General features: G+C 40.7%; 2 protein-coding genes across 3 annotated transcripts in view; both read right to left on the bottom strand.

Moving 5' to 3' along the window:
* The window catches only part of PPP1R1C (protein phosphatase 1 regulatory inhibitor subunit 1C), a 54286-nt gene extending 52424 nt beyond the window's left edge, over nt 1-1862 (bottom strand). The window contains 2 exon segments of the mRNA XM_041403429.1: nt 122-190; nt 1654-1862. The gene's annotated coding sequence lies outside the window, so the exon portion shown is untranslated.
* Nucleotides 1863-2400: 538 nt separating this feature from the next.
* Nucleotides 2401-17938, bottom strand: part of ITPRID2 (ITPR interacting domain containing 2) — a 40565-nt gene continuing 25027 nt past the window's right edge. For both annotated transcript variants that reach the window (XM_041403365.1, XM_041403366.1), the window contains 8 exons: nt 15830-17053; nt 13192-13272; nt 12697-12824; nt 11540-11690; nt 10073-10138; nt 9032-9412; nt 4026-4150; nt 2401-3639 (listed from right to left, as the gene is read on the bottom strand). In XM_041403365.1, the coding sequence (XP_041259299.1) occupies nt 4040-4150; nt 9032-9412; nt 10073-10138; nt 11540-11690; nt 12697-12824; nt 13192-13272; nt 15830-17053 (2142 nt within the window). In that variant the 3' untranslated portion in view covers nt 2401-3639; nt 4026-4039. The remainder of the gene's footprint in view (nt 3640-4025; nt 4151-9031; nt 9413-10072; nt 10139-11539; nt 11691-12696; nt 12825-13191; nt 13273-15829; nt 17054-17938) is intronic.

Here is a 17938-nt window from a genome sequence, read left to right as displayed (position 1 = left end):
CTCCTTACTTCACCAAGAATCAGAAACTATCATTTTGTGGTTCTGTGGTTGAAGGCTGTCTTGAGCACAGCATCTCCCACCAGCCCTTCTTTGTTTGTAAACACCTTGTAGCCTTACTTACCACTTGTGTCAGGAAGTTCTCTTCTGCACACTCCAGGACTGCCCCCTCTCCTCTGCTGGAGTTAAACCTCTGCTGGAGATAAACCAAGGAATGAACTTCCACAGTTTCAGAGTCTGAGTTAGAAAACTCAGACCAGGAGATATCTGGCAAAATAAAGCCTCCTACAAGAACACGAGCCAACAATCGTGAAATATCAGGCAGGCACTTAGCAAACAGTTCATCTGCTGCCTCATCCTGGTTGGATGGTCTGTAACAAACTCCCACCAAGAATTTTGCCTTGCCCCCCCCCGATTCTCACCCACAGGCACTCAACTTTATGATCACTATCCTTGGCTCTGCACAGAACAAGCACTCCCTAATGTACAGAGCCACCCTGCTGCCTCTGCCTCCTCACTCATCCCTTCCAAAGGGCTTACACCCACCATCGCGGCACTCCAGCCACACAAGTCATCCCAGTACATTTCTGTGAGGGACACTATGTCCATGCTGCACAACGGCTCCCAGTTCCTCCTGTTTGTTACTGGCACTGTGTGCACTGGTGTAGAAGCACGTCAGCTGAGATATCGATTCTGCCCCAGCACTGCCATGTTGCCCTAGGCCCACCTCTACTGAGCCTGGTCTGGTCTTATCTCCCTGCTCCTTCCAAGCCAGCTTAAAGCCCTCTCAAATCACCACTACCAACCCATGGGCTAGAATCCTTTACTCCTTTTAGCCAGTGAGCCCAGTCTGTCTCCAACAAGCCTGGTGCTACCAACCCATGACTGAAAAAGCCAAAATGCCACCAATGGCACAAGGCTTTAAGCCACATGATCAGGTGGGTGCTCCTGTTACTCCTACAGCCAACTGGCAATGACAAAGGTCACTGTCATAGCAAACTTTAGAAAAGCATGCAAAATATCTCTGGCAATACTGCCTGCCTTTATTCACTGCAAATTTGGTCGATCAATATTTATCAGCCACTAATAAATCTGTCTGAATCTGCATATAATCCATATCAAATTCCAGGCTGGCAGAAAAAAAGGCAACACTAATTTGCAAGGAAAGTAGCATTCTGAATCATTAAACAAAATAAAAACTGTCCATGCTCAGAAAACCATTATGCTAAGTCACCCAGGATAGCCACGTGTTCAATAATGATGGCCTTTCCTAAGGCACACACAATTGCCAATAGAAGTTGATACCAGTGCAACTTAACCTATAGGACAGACCCACTAAAGTAATTTTTTTAAACAGTTTATAGGCATTCCTACATATAAGTGTCACTCAGAAAATATTAGCTGGAAGTGTCTTTAAAATGGCAAAAATCTGTTACCCAGATTATGGAAAAACAGGTGCTTGTATATCCATTCATTTTAGTACAGTTTTTAGAAGCGTCATTTTGAAGTCTTTATTTGAAATTATAGCCAAACCTCAGAAATCTGACTTCCATCAGTTGGATGAAAATTTGCCAGTACTTTTCATTTCTCAGGATATATTAAACACTAGGATTTGCACTGCTGAGATCAAATGTTCTTACAAGCTACATGAAGTACCTCAGAAACTCTGGGATGATACCAGCAAGTGACTTCTCTTGGGGGAGTAGCAGGAAGTCAGGCTGCTGTCTCCATGGAAGATGCTGCTGGCAGCTCCTGCTCAACTGCCACCATCTCCTGAAGTGCATTCCTCCATCACCACCTGAGAGCTGCAGCTGTCACCTTTCTTGGAAAGTCGCTTTGAGCAGCTCAAAGGCACAGGACCTACATAAGTGGTCAAGAGTGTTAATTGATCTGGCTGGGGGACAAGGGGAGCAGGTTGAGTAGGTTTTGGGTTTCTGCATTTGCAAAGGAAGGTGGCAGACATGTGGGTCTGGCTGGCTGATCTCCTGTGGTGCTCTGGAAAGGAGCTGTGTGCTCATGCAAGCTGCAAAGCAAGGCAGAAATCTACTGCAACTACCACCTTGTATGGATTGCCACGAATCAGTGCTGCCAGAGTTTGTATTTCAGCTTTTCAATGTGCAGAATAAGGTTTTCAAGAAAGCCCTGCTTCTACTTACAAGGAAAAACGCTGATGAGAGGTCACCTATCAACTTCTTGGACCAGCAACAGAAGCCAACAACTTTAAGACAGTGGTTTTAAGTACCAACACTGTTCTCACATTTCAGAGTCCCTGAATATCTGAAAGCTTTTTGGAAAGCCAAGTCCCAAGCTTTCCTGCTGTTCCCCATTCTGTGTACTCTTTGACCAAATCTATCTTATTTTGCTTAAGAGTAAACCATGCACAATTCAAAACACTGACACAAATTATAGGCAAAATAAATATTTTATTGGTTTAATATACACTTTTTAAAGAAATCAGCCCTTGTGTGTCTTCCTAACACAATTTAAAATTTTATAAACTTTTTCATATAATATTGTAATATTTGAAACTATTTTGATTAAAGACCTTGACATAGTGTGAGGAGTTTTAGTAGATGGAAAAGGCAAAGGAGTAGAGAGAGTTCAAGCACAGCCAAAAGGGATATTACATATCCACTAAATGTCTATTTGACCACATAAAAACTCCAATGACTTCCAATTTTCTCCATTGGAACAATCGGATATTCACCAGGCTGACTGAAAATACACTCTGTGAGAGATGGAGAAGGAAAAGAGATTTTTTTTTTCCATTTTCCCCACAATATAAGCAAGGTCATTCACGCATTCCAAGTTGCAAATCCTAATTGCTTTCAGAACATAGCATTTTTATTGCATTTTGGTTAATATGAAGCAGAACTTCTCTTGGTATGACTGCAAGTAGTCAACACCAAAAAAACCACCCCAGTGCTTAAATAAGGCACTTTCCTATAAAGGGATGAGCAAACAGCAAGAAAGCAAATAAAATTAGTTAAAAGTTGTCTTCTACACAAAGATAAGGCTTTCAGTGTCAGAACTTTAAGTAGTTTTAAGAGTAACCTCATGTCATTCTACCACTCTGCTAATAGTAACCGCCTCAAGAATTAACAGCAATTTGTGTAACAGGATTGTTTCCTTCTTTTGAAGCGGCACTAAGTAACAGCAGTGGAAACCATTATTGGTTATTTCAAGCTCTTAAAGTGGATCAGTTATTGCACAATAAATACCTCATAGAGGTCAGTGTTTTGGGAGGGGTTGTTGTGGGGTTTTTTCTATTTTTTTTTAAAAAGCTAGGCTGAATGTGTACGTGTTATTTATAAATTGGTTACGTCTGGAAATCTTCAAGTTTCATGATGCATCATTAGACAAAGAAATTAGCTACATAAAAATTTACAACAGGGACATACAAATAAATACAAGACCTTTCAGAGTGACACAATTTTGTGGATGCTTTAAGGAAAGTAATGTTAAAGTGTCTAAGTCCTTACAGATGAACTCAAGGAAAGGTCCACATCAGAGAACCAAGCGCCAAACACAGTAGCCCATCTCAGCAGCTTTAACACTTCCTGAAGCAAAACCAACTTGGCACTTTCACCAGCGGGTGCTGCCCAAAGCAGAATCCCACAGCACTTCTGACGACATCCAAACCTTAGAGAAAAAAAAGGAAGATGAGGACCTAAATTAGATTTTTGGAATTCTTTTATGTTGAAGTATGTATTTTGATACTATTCATATCTAAGGAAGGCGAACTGCAGAAATCCTCTTGCATGACGTATTCACATAAAAAGTCATCACAGAGCACACAGAAACTAAAAATCAAGGACCACTCTATGAAAGCTGACAGTAGAATGGGCCAAACTACCAACCAGCTGACTTTCCAAATCTATCCAGGGTTATCAGTATTCTCTGTATTTAATGAACTTCAAATTTGATCACTTATGCTTCAAGGATAAAATGCAAACAAAGCAAAGAATGACATTTAACACAATTAAAATAAAAAGAAAATCTGGTTCTTGCAGATCTCCAAAGATTACCTGTAGTACCAGTTTCATGGCTGTGCATCCTGTTTTCCAGTTGCAGATCTGCTTTGGGGTGATACAGCTGCTAACAATCCACTTACTATTTCTCTTCTTATTTCACCAACAATAGATTCCTTGATCTGAAAGGGATTAGCCAAAGTTTAAAGGCCAGTAATTTACATAAACAATGGTTAAAACTAAATGATATTGCAGATATGTTTGAACACCATGAACATGCACCACTAAAATTCAACTTTCAAAACTGACTGGAAAAAAGATTAGAAGAATGAAAAAATAACTGTAAGTAATTTTGAAGTTCTTGTAAATTGTATAAACGAAACCAAACTAGTTATATATTTCCATATGGTAAATATATTTATGTTTTACACATAGGATATCTGGTTTTATGCCAAGAAATGAATAAATTTCAACTATGCAAAGTTCCGAAGAATAACATTTTAGGATATATCAAAAGCACCCCAAATGTACTACTTTTTGACAAGCTGTTATTCTCTTGAAAAGGGAGGCAGGATTGATTTCCTTCACAAATGGATTACACAACAGAACAGGTCCAAGTCCATGAACATAAGCTGTTGTTTTCAAATAACTGAAAAGGAGACAAATCCTAACTGCATACTTTCAGAAGGAAAGACAAAGGATTTCAGCAGTTGCTCACATCATCAATAGGCCACATGGGTTTAATCTATGCCAGTGAAGACTATTTTTCACAGGATTGTGACAGAAGCATTTACTCATTAAGTTTTATATAAAACACACCTAGGAGTTTCCAGTAGCAGGCATGTGAGTGTGGCTGAGGCTACAACAAAAAAGAGCAGAGCACTGATTGCTTCAGTGAAGAAAACAAAGGAGAAAAGGAGGCAGAACACAGTTCTACAAGAGTGTATAATGCTGGAAAAGAGCAGGGAAAGACAAAGAAAAACAGTATGGGCTTCTTGCAAGTACAAGAAATCTTTGGCACCAACTTATTTTTTTGGACGGTCTCCAGGAGAGACAAGTCAAATACAGTTCCAGGGACAGAGGAGGACAACAACTATGAGAAGGTGGGGTAAGAGCCAGAGCCTGGCCTAAGGTCACACAGAAGCACTCAGCATCTCAGTTAAGCAATACAATTTTCTTTTTCATGTTAGTCTCCCCTTTTCCTGGTGCGTCAAAAGGATTAAGCAACAACGTCAGAAGAGTGGCAGCAGCATTAGCAGCAGGTTATTTATCCCTTGTTCTCTTTGGCAGGCAATTCAATCCCTAAACCATTAGTGTGGCAAAGTTCCTCATTTCATTACTACTTTGCATCAAGCAGAAATTCAGAGACTATAATATTATTGGGAAACAGGTTTCCAGTTGGGTTGTTTGCTGATTAACAGACAGAAGAAAAGCCATTGTGCAATAGAGCCTGTTTCAACAACAGCTGAAAGTCCAGAGGATGCCTATGCTGATGCACACACTGATGTACAAAGCTTTAGAACCACTGTCAGCATAGTAAGGGCTCTGGGATTTAGAAATGTAGGCACAGGGAAACCTGCAGACAGCACCCCAGCTGTCCAGAAGGCATAAGAGAGGCCCCGGTGCTCTCTCCACCTCTCTTCTTCAGTGTCCCATGGGGTGGGTCTGTGAGTATGCTATAGAACAGCCATTTTGTACCCTTCTCTCAACAGACAGACGAAAATAAACCTCACTTTCCAAAAAAAAGCTCATAAAAACTTCCCAAATTAGCAAGTAAATGATCTAGCATGACAGACAGTCTTTTAACAAGTAGAGACTGGAAGCAAAGCAGCACCTGTTCTATTCTCAGCTCTACCAACAGCTTCTGGCTTGACCTTGATTATTTGAGCTCTCTGCTTCTCACCTTCCTGTCTGGACAACAACAAGGCCACCCTCCACTGCCTCTTTTCACAGCCTCTGCTTCCTCCCCTCCAGACTCAGCAAGGTCACTCCTGTGTGCTGAGCCAGCACTGACTCCTGCAGTGACTCAGTGCCACGCGTGTGTTGTGACCAATGGCCAATATTTGCCTTTTTCATTATAAATGATTTAGGGTAAGGTGCACCTTCTATTTGCTCTGCAGAGGGCACAGCCCCTGCCAAGGCTTCCTCTGTACAGAAGAAGAAAAGCAGTCAATGAATGCGCCATCAATTACTTTCAGCAAGTGAATGAAAAATTGATCATTTGAAAAATGAGAAAATCACTCATTTATGCTACATTTACTACACTGATAAAACACCAATACTCAATATTGCATTGAAAACACAGTATCACTCTCATTTTTACAACAGTAAACCAATGACCTCTCTTCCTAGAAAAGAGTTACCATTACTGCAATATTATGTTGCTGCTAAATAAAGAACTGATTGAGAGTGAAATGCACCACTTGTTACAAATCTGGAGATAGGTACTCTTCACTGACCAATGAAAAATGGGAACCAGGCTTTTCACAGTGCTTATACTTCTGATCTTGAAGTTAAACTTTCTATAATTACAAGAATTGCTTCCTACTCTGTTTTCTTCTCATGCCACTTCTTCAGGGCAGTAGCTGCTGAGATTTTATGCTCAAGATGAGGAAACCAACACCTGCACATGTGAACAACCTACAGACATTTTGAGGGATGTTGAACTAACACAGATTTGAATGGAAAATGCAAAAGGGATGATTCTCTGCCAGACCATCTCTGTCCCATTAAGACTCATTACAGCCTCTTAAAGCATATGATGACAGGGAAATCATATATTTCCTTAAAGTAACTTCATTAAGTGTCATTTATAATGAAGAACTGCTAGCAAAATCATAACTTCCACTGCTCATAAGCAGAAAGATCTTTAAACTAGCACATCTTTTAAAGTGGAGAAGACCAGAGTGAAAGAGCCTCCTGGAACTCCTAGCGTGACTTAGACAAGTCAAGCAGTAAGTGCTTCATGTGATAATCCTGTGGATGCCAGGCTGTATTTCATCCAGAGAGCTACTGTTTGCTATTTTAACACTTCATGTTGCTGAATGTTTTTCCGAGGGAGTTAGTCTATCAATGCCAAAAGTTAACACCATGGGGTTTTTTTCACGGAACAAATAGTTACAAGTCAAAGTTCACGTGCATTACAGCCCACCCAGGCATATCACACCCACTGCCTGGCTTCTCCCTTCCCAACACAAGGTCACACAGCTACAGAGAATGGGAGGAATGAGCAAGGCTTTAATATTTATGAGTGCATACATCAAGAATGCATCCTACCAGATTTCTTTCTTTTGACAATGAAACAATGAAATAGCTAACAACAGGGCTATTTAAGCAAGGCATCATTTCAATTTATGCTCTGTTTTAACTCTTATGAAACAATAAAGATTTTCCTGATATGTGTTTAATAGCATGTTCCGGCTCTGCAAAATCTACCAAGTGCTTTGAGCCAACACACCTCCACTCTGACCTGCAAAACTCCTCATGCTGGGAATCTTGAGTTGATCCAGAACCCACTGCCAGCGAAGTTAAACTGAGGGACAATCTCTCTGTGTGCTCAAATATTCACAAAGTGAGTCAAGCTCGCTTGTTTGCTGACTACTCATCTTTGAATAGTAGCCTCTCAGTCCAGTGTGGATTCTTTCAGCATTACAATGTCCTCAGTGCCACACAACCCAAATAACAATCTCTGTGCAAAGAGTACACATCTTTATTTGCTGTCAACTAATGAAGCTAAAGAGGAACTTTCACAGAGGCTGACCTCAGAAAAAATATTGACTGAAATAATTCTGTCCTTTGACTTCAGCGTACTTTTTTTTTGTCTCTGCTGCTTTTACAGTACTTTTGAAATACAGCTCTCCTTCCTATCTCAGTTTCTCCTTTAGCAACCCTCCACCATGACACCACTGCCCTGACACGTGCATTTTTACAGACAGCCTGGATACAAAGGCCATCCTGGCTTCACTGCAGAATCAGAAGCACAGTGCAAGTGCTTCTGATCACTGTGCTAAATATCTCATGTGCCACTCTTCTGATGAGTGGCATGCATCTCATCCATTTCACAGACAAAGTTCAGGTAAAGCTGGTTCCAATTAACCACAGCCTCAAGACACGCAGACCTGGAAGGTACCACGGGGTTACAGCCTGGCCTGTTGTACATTTCTAAGCATGACATCTTACCTAGTCTTCAGTGGTCTATGCCAGAGCCATATAAAAGCTTCAAGGGACAAGCTAAAGGCTAAGTGTCCAGTGACCCTTGGCTAAAGTCTAAGTGGTCCTTCTCCTGTGAAGAAGAGGGAATAAAATCTACAAATTCTCAATTCCCATTTCTGTATTCAGAGCAAAGTTCGCTCCACTTTTTCACAGACACTTTTTTTCAGAACAAGTAGTTTCTTTGGCTTCTTTTCCCCAGTTATATTACTTGCCAGAGAGCTTTTTTCTGCCACTAACAAAACACATAGTTTTAGTTATGTTTCTTAACTTGGCCCACAGGAAAAATAACCAAGCACTCCTCACTTTCATTGACTGCCAATAAAACCAGTCCAATACAATTGGTCCAAAATCACTCAAACTCTGAAATAACTTCCCACCTGCCTTCAGCTTGTTTCACTTACATTCCTATAGTCCTTAGTGGCTGCAGTAGAGGGACTAGAAAATACACTAAGTATTTACTACAGCATTGTTTCAGAAACATTATTTCACCACTCAATGAACTCCAGTTTTAACAAGCAAACATGACAGAAATTTTCACTTGGGAATCTGAAATACTGCTGCTTAACCAAGTAGTAGAGACAGCAAGTTCTTTGCCAGCCATACTTAGCTATTAATGTACATGCTAACCACTACCACTGAAGAAAAGGTCCACTGCTTTGCACATAAACAGAGCTGTGGCTCCAACACCTAGTGACATGTTCTGAGCTTTCAGACACAGCACAGGAACAGTACGGAGCCTTGGCTGGAGAGGGAAGAGAAAACCTCGGTGGACAGGAGTTACAGCCAGCCTTGTCTTTAGGTTTCAGAAAACTCAGTTCAAACATCCCAGATCTCAGTCCCTCCTTCCTCACCTCCCGTATGACTTGTTGCAGCTCCTCCTGCTCCACTGCTTTGTGGATTTCATCAACCGAAGGCATGAGAGGGATTTTTTCAAGTTTGTGCTCCACCTCTGGCTTGGAGTCTGCAAGATCCTCAGAGCTTTCCACCGGCTGTCCAGTGCCTGCTCTCAGCGGGGGAGTTGGTGTTAAGGCAACAGAGGCTCGGTACAACTTCTTGCTTTGACTCTTGGCTTTTCGACCTGTGTGACCAGAGCACACTGAAGAGGAATCCGAGTTTCCATGGGAGAATACTGACTCTGTACCTTCTGCTGGGAGAGTTTCCAGTCCAAGCTCTCCCAGTCCTAAACCAAGTTCAGACTTCAGAAATGACTGCTCGCGAATAAGCTCAGAGACCTAAGGATTCAGAAAAGAAACAGTCCCGAATAAGCAAACAAAAAAGTCACACACAGACATAACTATGTTTTCTTGCTATTTATTTAATCACTTACTCATTCCCTCCATGCAACAAATACAGCTATAAAATAAATATATCCTTTGCCTTTATGACTGCAACAAAGAGGATCATGAAAAAGAATGTGTCTTTTTAAAGCCAACATAAATAAAAATTGTGGCTCTTCCCCAAGCCACCGACTTTTGCAACATGTACACATCTTGCCAGAGCCATTGACAGACACACACGTAAGGGCTTGATTTTCTTTTATTTGTTCTTTCCTTTCTGCAGTTTTTGAACTACTTATTTTCAGTAGCAGAAAGTGCTCAGAAATATAAAAAATAATTTTCCCTAGAAAATTAATGAGGTAGTACCACCATTTGAATTAACTAAATGAAAAAACATCTCACTTCCACATATTCCTCTTAAAAGCTAACAAGACTCTACAGCCACTTACACCTGTAGTTAAACCTGCTTAAGGAAAATTGCAGCTGTTTTCAACAAAGCTATTTAAGGCAGTAAAGCATTTCTAAAATTATGTGTCAAATTAATCTCCTGCAACCTATTTTAAAGTAAAGCCTTCCTGGTTCTTTCCATCAGTAAAACACAGAGTAAACACTTACTGGTTCAATGACGTTCAATGGAGAAGGACACGACAGATTATCAGCACTTCTGCTTCCATACATACCCTGAAAAATTAAGTTAAGTTAATGCACTTAGGACTTTCTTGGAGCTCTCAGAAACTAGTATTTAAACATGCTGTATCTTAGACAACTTTCTGTAAAACCAGAAAGTTAGAAACAGGAAGTGAAGCTGGTTGGAGAAAGTTAATTTCAGTCATTTTTAAAGCTGGCCCTCTTCTATAAAAGGATTTACAAATAAAAAGTTATTTATATGGTTCAAAGAATGCAAGTTTGCTTGAGATCACAGTAATACCATATTTTCCTGTTCTTGGGTTTCAATTTTTTCACCATGACAAAATACTGAAGAGGAAGATGTGGCCTGTGCCTGTGCTGCTTCTAGAGAAGATGATTGGCTAAGAAAGAGAAATGGAACCCAGGAAGAAGATGTGACACTTTTTGTCTGTGCTTCTTTTGTTTGGCTGACGACAGAACCACAACACAAAAAGAGAGAAACAGTCTTTCGCTGAGTGAAAAATAAGAGAAAGTATATTGCCATGCCAATAAACACAGACAAAGGCCTTTTATTCCCCTTCTTGTGCTTTTGGGGAGTGTTTGTGGGAGCAGAGCTTCTCCCACTGCTTGTCAGGGAGCTATGTCCTCATTTGAAGGAGCTACAAAAGGCAACAGAGGAAAAAACTCATAACAATGGGATTTTCCCCTTTTTATTGTTTTGGTTTGGGGTTATTTTGTGTGTGCAGGGGTTTTTGGTGTGGGTTTTTTTTTGTTTTTTTGTTTTGAGTGGTTGGTGGGGATTTTTTTTTTTTGGTTTTTTGGGCTTTTTTGTTTGTTTGTTTTTTGGGTTTTTTTGTTTGTTTGTTTGTTTGTTTGTTTTTTTGGTTGGGTTTTTTTTTTTGGTTGTTTTTGTTTTTGTTCCCATGGACTGGCAGAGCTAGAGAGAAAGCACACTCTGTTTCTTGGGAGAGAAACACTGTTAATGTCTCATCTCTCTGCCCTCGTCTCTCAAGAAAAATCAGTGTAGAACTCCAGAAAGCCCATCATCATGCTCCAAGGATTTTAGACATAAGCCCTAGCTACCAAAACTGTGAAAATTCAGGGTCAAGAAGAGGAAAAAGAAGAAGCACTGACAGAAGAGGTCTGCCTTTCTCAGCCCTAAAACCCCACAAGGTATGTGTTGATATGTATGAACACCAACAAAGTCATACACCTTTTCCCCAAGGTGAAATACTGACTGAAAATGAGAAAATATGACCCCTGATACCCATGGCATCATTAGATTCCATCCCACTCTAAGAGTTATAACACTTGTGAGTTATTATTTGCCCCTGCTCATTGCAGGAGGGTTGGACTAGATGATCTTTAAAGGTCCCTTCCAACCAAACTATTCTATGATTCTATGATGAACATTACACTGAGAAAAAACAATGTTGTTGCAAAACTAATACTTACTATGTGTGCCTGAGGTCTGTAAGGTGAAGACATGTGCAGACTTCTGAGCTGGTCTTCCAAGGCAAGCAGACGTTCTTCCAGCTGCATCTCCAGCTCCTGTAGCTCCATGCGGACAGACTTCCTCAGGCTCTGCAGCTGATCGGCTTCGAATCTACAGCAAGGCATCACAAAAAGAACAAAAGCATTCACTGCACTCAGCTGCAAAAAGGTGACTGAGCAGGACAGTGCCACAGGTAAAGGACTTTGTACAAGGGAATTCAAAGCAGAACACAGAAATGTCAGCTGAATGCCTACATGGCACAGAAGTCTTTTTCCGTTTATAGAAAAGATGTATCAGTCCATAGAAAAAACAAAACCACATAGTGTACCACAGAACATTCTCCAAAAATTTTAGCTTTAAATGCAGAAGAAATCAGTATTTCTACATATATCTAATCAAATTCAATTTAAAACTGATAAGAACAAGCACCACAGAGTAATGCAGTAATGACATGTTACTTCTCCTGTGTGGTTATAGATTCCCCAGCACGCACAACTACTTTTTGGCCAGGAAGCCACAGTCTAAGGCAGCCAACTGATTTCAAACATGTTTACTTTTAAAGTGATAGGCCAAGAGCTGATTCAACTAAACTAAATATATAATCAGTTTCAAAAATTGTTCCAGATCTGCTGCTGCTGTAACTCCTGGCGAGCACAACCACTCGGAACCAGAATATGGATGCCATCTGTAGCCTGCTGAGTAGCCACTGAAAGTTGGAAAAGCAACTGAATGCTACGGTTTTCATTCATCATCTATGAAGATGGGAGTGATCTAAAATCAAATCTTTAAGATTTCTTTCCCCTGCAATATCCTATGATATTGCAGTTCAAGTATCCTATGATAGCAACCCTCAAAATCTACAGCTGTAGAATCACTTTGGAGAAAGAATGCAGAAAAAAAAAACAAACTAGTGAGAAATAGGGATTGGAAGAAATAAAGAGTAAAAAACTCTAGAATGAAGATGTATAAAGAAAAGAATAATAATGATTTGGCGAAAAACCTCATCTCCAACCCTGTTCAAATTGAAACAAATAGATTTCTTGCTGATTTCAAGAGCAGTAACACATTTTCTGATATGCCAGAGTATTTCCTATTTTTTTTTTAAATGTCATTTTACCTTTCCTCCTCTGTCATGTGCTGATAAACCGTGGTCTGTTGACGTAACATTGTCAATTCCAAATCCATCATTTGGGTTCTGAATAAATTTAGATTTCTCCTCACCACTTGTAGCTCCTGGAAAGTATTCTGGGGAAATAAAAATATAATAATGAATTACATGGGAAAATTAATTAAAGTTAGTTTGGATCCTGTAGCCACATTTGCCCAGATGAGCCCTTTGAGTTAATAGCATCTCAGCAACTTCAGCACATGATGGAAGCTGCATATTGTGCCATCACCATGACTCAAGAAAACAGCATTTTCAGTGGTATCATACAAGGAAACACATGAAAGTGTATTTAGATTAATTCCTTTTTAACATTGTTTGCAGGAAGCTCTCTCTTGAGGACAAATACAAGGAAAGGCCCAAAGTTAGCACAATCTGTGACACATTTAGGATGTTTCCTTGTATTTTATTTTGACTGAGTACCACTCCATAAACAGGGTCACTTACTTCGTAGAGAGGTAGAATGGATGATCTCTGAGTAGTGTAACCAGTGGCAGCTGAAAGATCCTGACCCCTCATCACTGGGTACTAGGAGGAAGAAACAAACAATTTGAAATGGGAAAGGCATCCTTTCCAGACACTCCAAAAGCAGCCACTAAAACACAACCGTTCTGGCATTGAGATTTCTGAAATCCATGGAAATACTGTGTTGCAAATAGGCAACCTTACAAAATGTCAGCACCACTTCTTGACTGACACGTGCAACAATTTATGCTTGAAAACTTATTAGTCTCAATTGTCTTAGCTAATGACAAAAAGAACAATTTCAAAACCAGAACTGAGCAAATTAAACTGTGTCCCATTTTGAAATCCTGATTATAGCCAAATTTGTAATGGGATTTTCTTAGTTTGGGAAATTTGTGTTCATTTTGGTTTTCAATCTCACTATGTTGCCTACATCCAAAGACCCCAGCTTGCTAATGATCTCTCATGAAAACAAGATTGAAGAATTTCTATTTGCATGTTGCAACAACATATGGAGCAAACAGATAAAATCCAGGGGTTTGTTACATGTAGAGACACAGCACAACAAAGAACAGTGGAAACAGCAAAAATGTTTACCTTCTCAAACATGAAACACAGTTTGTCCAATATAATTTTGAAAGAATTTAAAGGACTATTTATATGCCATGGAAAATGTGAAGCATGTTCACTCATATAGAGAAGTTTTGCTCCAACATGATCACATCAAGGGGATGGGCTTATCTTTCCTGTGCCAGCTTTCTCTGTTCCCTGTTCTATCAGCAACTTATCTAGTCCTCCTTATTCCCTCTTAAAATCAGAATCATATATTTAAACATCTCAACTTTTTCTTTAGCCATTGAGTACGCTATGTGCCAAACCAATCTCTTCTGCAAGAAGGACCAAGCCCCCAAAATGAAACTAGTTTAAACAAAATATGGTGGAAGAAGAACAAGTGGGCTAAATATTATTATCCCCTCCAATGTCTTTTTCTTTTTTTTTTTTTTTTTGACTGAACCAGCTTGAGTACTGGACATAATACAGAGACTTCTTTTTCAGCAGGTACAGTTAGCATGGTATGTGTGGTAGAAGTACTGAGCACACTGTAACCTTACACAGATCAAGGCTGCAATTGGTACACATGGCAGAATTCCCTAGAGAAGGTTAAGTTCTGCAAACACTCTCTCCCAGGCACACCACAAACAGCACCTTGAGCAATGGTTGCCTTAAAACACAGGTGACCACAGCTTCCTGCTGCAGAGCTGGTCACAGTACCAAATCTTGCTCTGAGAAGCAGGGCCAGCTGACAGAACCAAAGGAAGACTGAGCTCACCTCTAACTTCTGACAAGTGGCAAAGTCAATAAAATAACAGGGGCCCAAAAAAGGCCACTACAGCCTCCCACCTGCAATATGGTGCAGGCAGGCGCATGTTTGCTCTTGGGTTAAATGCACAGAAATTTTAGGTCTACAACTGAATAGCATTCACATATTCATACATAAATGAGCAGAGTCTGTAACTGCCTTGCCCACACAGCCTACTGCAGGAGCTTGCAGGATCCTAAGTTGGATCACTACCTAAGAAAACAGCAGAACCAGGATGGCAGAGGAGGAACAGCTGGCAATAGGGAGAGGAGGAGCAGAAGGTGTGCCAGAAATTGGTAAAATTTATGTGCTTGCATTCTCAAGCTTTTCTTCTCTGAGTGATGAGATGGATAAAATTTCACATGCTCTGACAAAATCAATTCTTAATAAAAGACTGATGGTATCGAGAACATGTTGGCTAGCTCCAGAGTGCAAGTGGAAAAGATTGGCATGAAACAGCACAGAAACACACAGAGATCAATCACTGACATCATTATTGAAGCTTTGTGACTATAAGGAAAAAAATGCACTTTTAACAGCTGGATGAGATGTCAAAGAGAAGAGAAATCAAAGGACTGACAAGACCATTCTGTGATTCTATAAATAGGCTTTTTTAAATCTAAATCTAATGATTCTCATCTTAAAATAAAATAATAGCTGATAAAGAGTACACTGTTCCTCCCTCCCAACCAAGCATATCCGTAAAAACTAAATAAATAAAAAATACTGGGAAAAAAATCATACTCTAGATCAACTGGAACAAGAAAACATTAAAAGCAAAAGAAGTGGAGCACTGAAAAGATGATCATAGAATGACAGAATATATTGACTTGGAACAGACCCACAAGGGTCATCAAAGTCCAGCTCCTGGCCCTGCACAGAACAGCCCCAAGAGTCACACCATGTGCCTGAGAGCATTGCCCAAATGCTTCTTGAACTCCATCAGGCTTGGTGCTGTGTCTTCTGTGGGGAGCCTGTTCCAGTGCCCAACCACCCTCTGGGTGAAAAACTTCTTCCTAATATCTAAATATCTAAATCTCCCACCTTTGAACACTTCAAACTTGCCTGTTTAAAGAGAAGCTCCTGAAACAGTAGCAAGCCAGACACGAATAAAATATCTTTTTTTTCCTGATCTAGTATAGCTGATTCCGATTTAGTTTTGTTGAACTACACAAAGGAACATTCAGGTTATCACCTTGGTTTGGTAAGGATAAAATAAGGAGCCCCTTCATCCAGGGTCAAAACTAGGCTTCCTCTTACCTGCGAGAGGTTCTGCAGAGAGTTTCTGATGTCATGTAGGACTCTGCGTAGCTGCATCTCCACAGTGGAGGGTGGGTTCATGGCAGGAGGACGATGAGGAACTCCATGCCTTGGAAAGAAGGGGCAGCTGAAGGGGGAAAGCATGGCACTGAAGGAAGAGCCAGAGATGCTTGGGATACTGTGGGTGCTGAGCGTCCTCATGTGCTCGCACAGCGGCCTGTCCTGCCACTCCGTGGGGAGGGAATGGAGGGAACACGTGGAGCGGGACATGGCTGCTGGCATGTGCAGGGGGCAGCTCTGTACCCTAGTGGGACTGAGCTCCTCAGACAGCCTGCTGGGGCCAGCCTGGGGCACTTCTTTCTTGGAGGACGAAGGCGCAATAAACAGCGTGGATTTGCACACAGGATGGCTGGAAGCTGCCTCATCCTCACTTCTGTCATTCCCAGATGCTGCTTCCTTGTCCTCCTCCACTTGTGTGTACTTGTAGGTGAAAGAAGGAGGACTGCAGAGAGTCTCTTTTCCTGGAGTTAACTGGACATTCACAGAGGACACCACTTTCACTGGATTCAGCAATGCAGTTGGGAGAGACTGAGACCGCCTTAGAGGATAGCCCGATTCAGCAAACCAGAGTCTCTGTTTCCTCAGAAGATCTTTCGACTTAAGCAGAGTGCACCTGGCCTTGGAGTCAGGTGAGTTGATGATCCTCATCTCAGCTCTTTGCAAGGCAACCTGAACTCTGTCCACAGATGATGTGGAGGAGCCATCACCTTCCAGAGACTGCATTGATTTGAGGATATGGTGTGTGTGATACTGAGGAAACTCAAACACACTGCCTTCCTCCAGCAGGTCTGATTCTTTTTGCTCACTGGAAATGTCTTCCTCTTTAGAGCTAACCTCTCCTTGGACTGTCTCTGATATATGAGATGACTTGCTTTCTTGTCCTTGATTTTGTTCAGTTTTACAGTCACTAATTTTTCTGTCTTCACTCCTTCTGCTATCAGAAGATGCCCCTACCTTTTGTCTCTCTACTTGAGAGATAATATCCTCTTCATCATCGTCATAATCCTCCTCATCATCATCTTCCTCCTCCTCCTCCTCAAACTTATCAAAACAGGGCAGTTCCTTGGCTATCGGTGTCTTCTGTTCCTCACTGTGCGATGTCACAGTTGTTTCACTGTCACAGCTGTCAGCACTGCTTCCCATGCCCTGCAAAGACTCCTGAACCTAGGAAAGATATAAGCAGAGGAGTGAATGTACTGGAGACTCAACTACTGCCTTCTCAGGAGTCAGGCCAAAAGTCCAAGAACACCTTCACTGGAGAGGAGCAGAAAGAATAATGCACTTGGTGTGCAAGAAAAACTGTGAAGAAGAACAAAGAAACCATAGTATCAGATACTTTAGGAGTACAATGAAGTATGGCACCAAAAGGAGGTTTTTATTTTTCTAAAGAGAAAATTCTCCACACATTCCTTTGATTTGACAATACATTCAATATTCTAAGAAGAATAGAAGTGACAAAAGTGTAAGAGCAAGAAGAATACAATGCTAGTATTTTAGGTAGTGATGACAAACAGACAGCTGGGTCATGGGACAAAGCATTTCCCATTTATAAAGGTTCACAACAGTGAAATGAAGGGTAGCATTAGGAAATGTACACAGAGAAGTGAGGAGAACTGCAGACTGTAGTAAAACTGTGTTACAGGACAACACCAAGAATGGGAAAACCAGTCTGCCCATAAACAAAGCCTGTAAATAAAGAATTGTTGAAGACTCAGAATATCACATTAGGATGTTAATCTCAGTTGAAGACCACATCCGGTACTATTAGCCCATTCTTCCTTTCTCCTGATACTTCTTCCCCTTTTTATTCTAAATCACAGCTAAACCAGAGCACATAAATGAGGGAGTTGCTAATTTAATAGATAACAATTGGCAGGAAAAGCATTTAAGAGAAAGGAAAAAAGAAGAGATCTATTAATTGTAAAGCATATTCTTGAAGCTGGCCTGACTCACTGTTGTATTTACAAGTGCACAAGACATTTCCCTAAGAATATGTGGTATAAAATACAGTCTTGGAAATTTATCATACTTGATGCAGGAAATAGAATT

This window comes from Onychostruthus taczanowskii, unplaced genomic scaffold (genome assembly GCF_017590055.1).
Source record: "Onychostruthus taczanowskii isolate IOZ18803 unplaced genomic scaffold, ASM1759005v1 scaffold20, whole genome shotgun sequence".
Taxonomy (NCBI): domain Eukaryota; kingdom Metazoa; phylum Chordata; class Aves; order Passeriformes; family Passeridae; genus Onychostruthus; species Onychostruthus taczanowskii.
The sequence above is the reverse complement of the archived record's forward strand: the minus strand, read 5'-3'. Positions and strand labels throughout refer to the sequence as shown.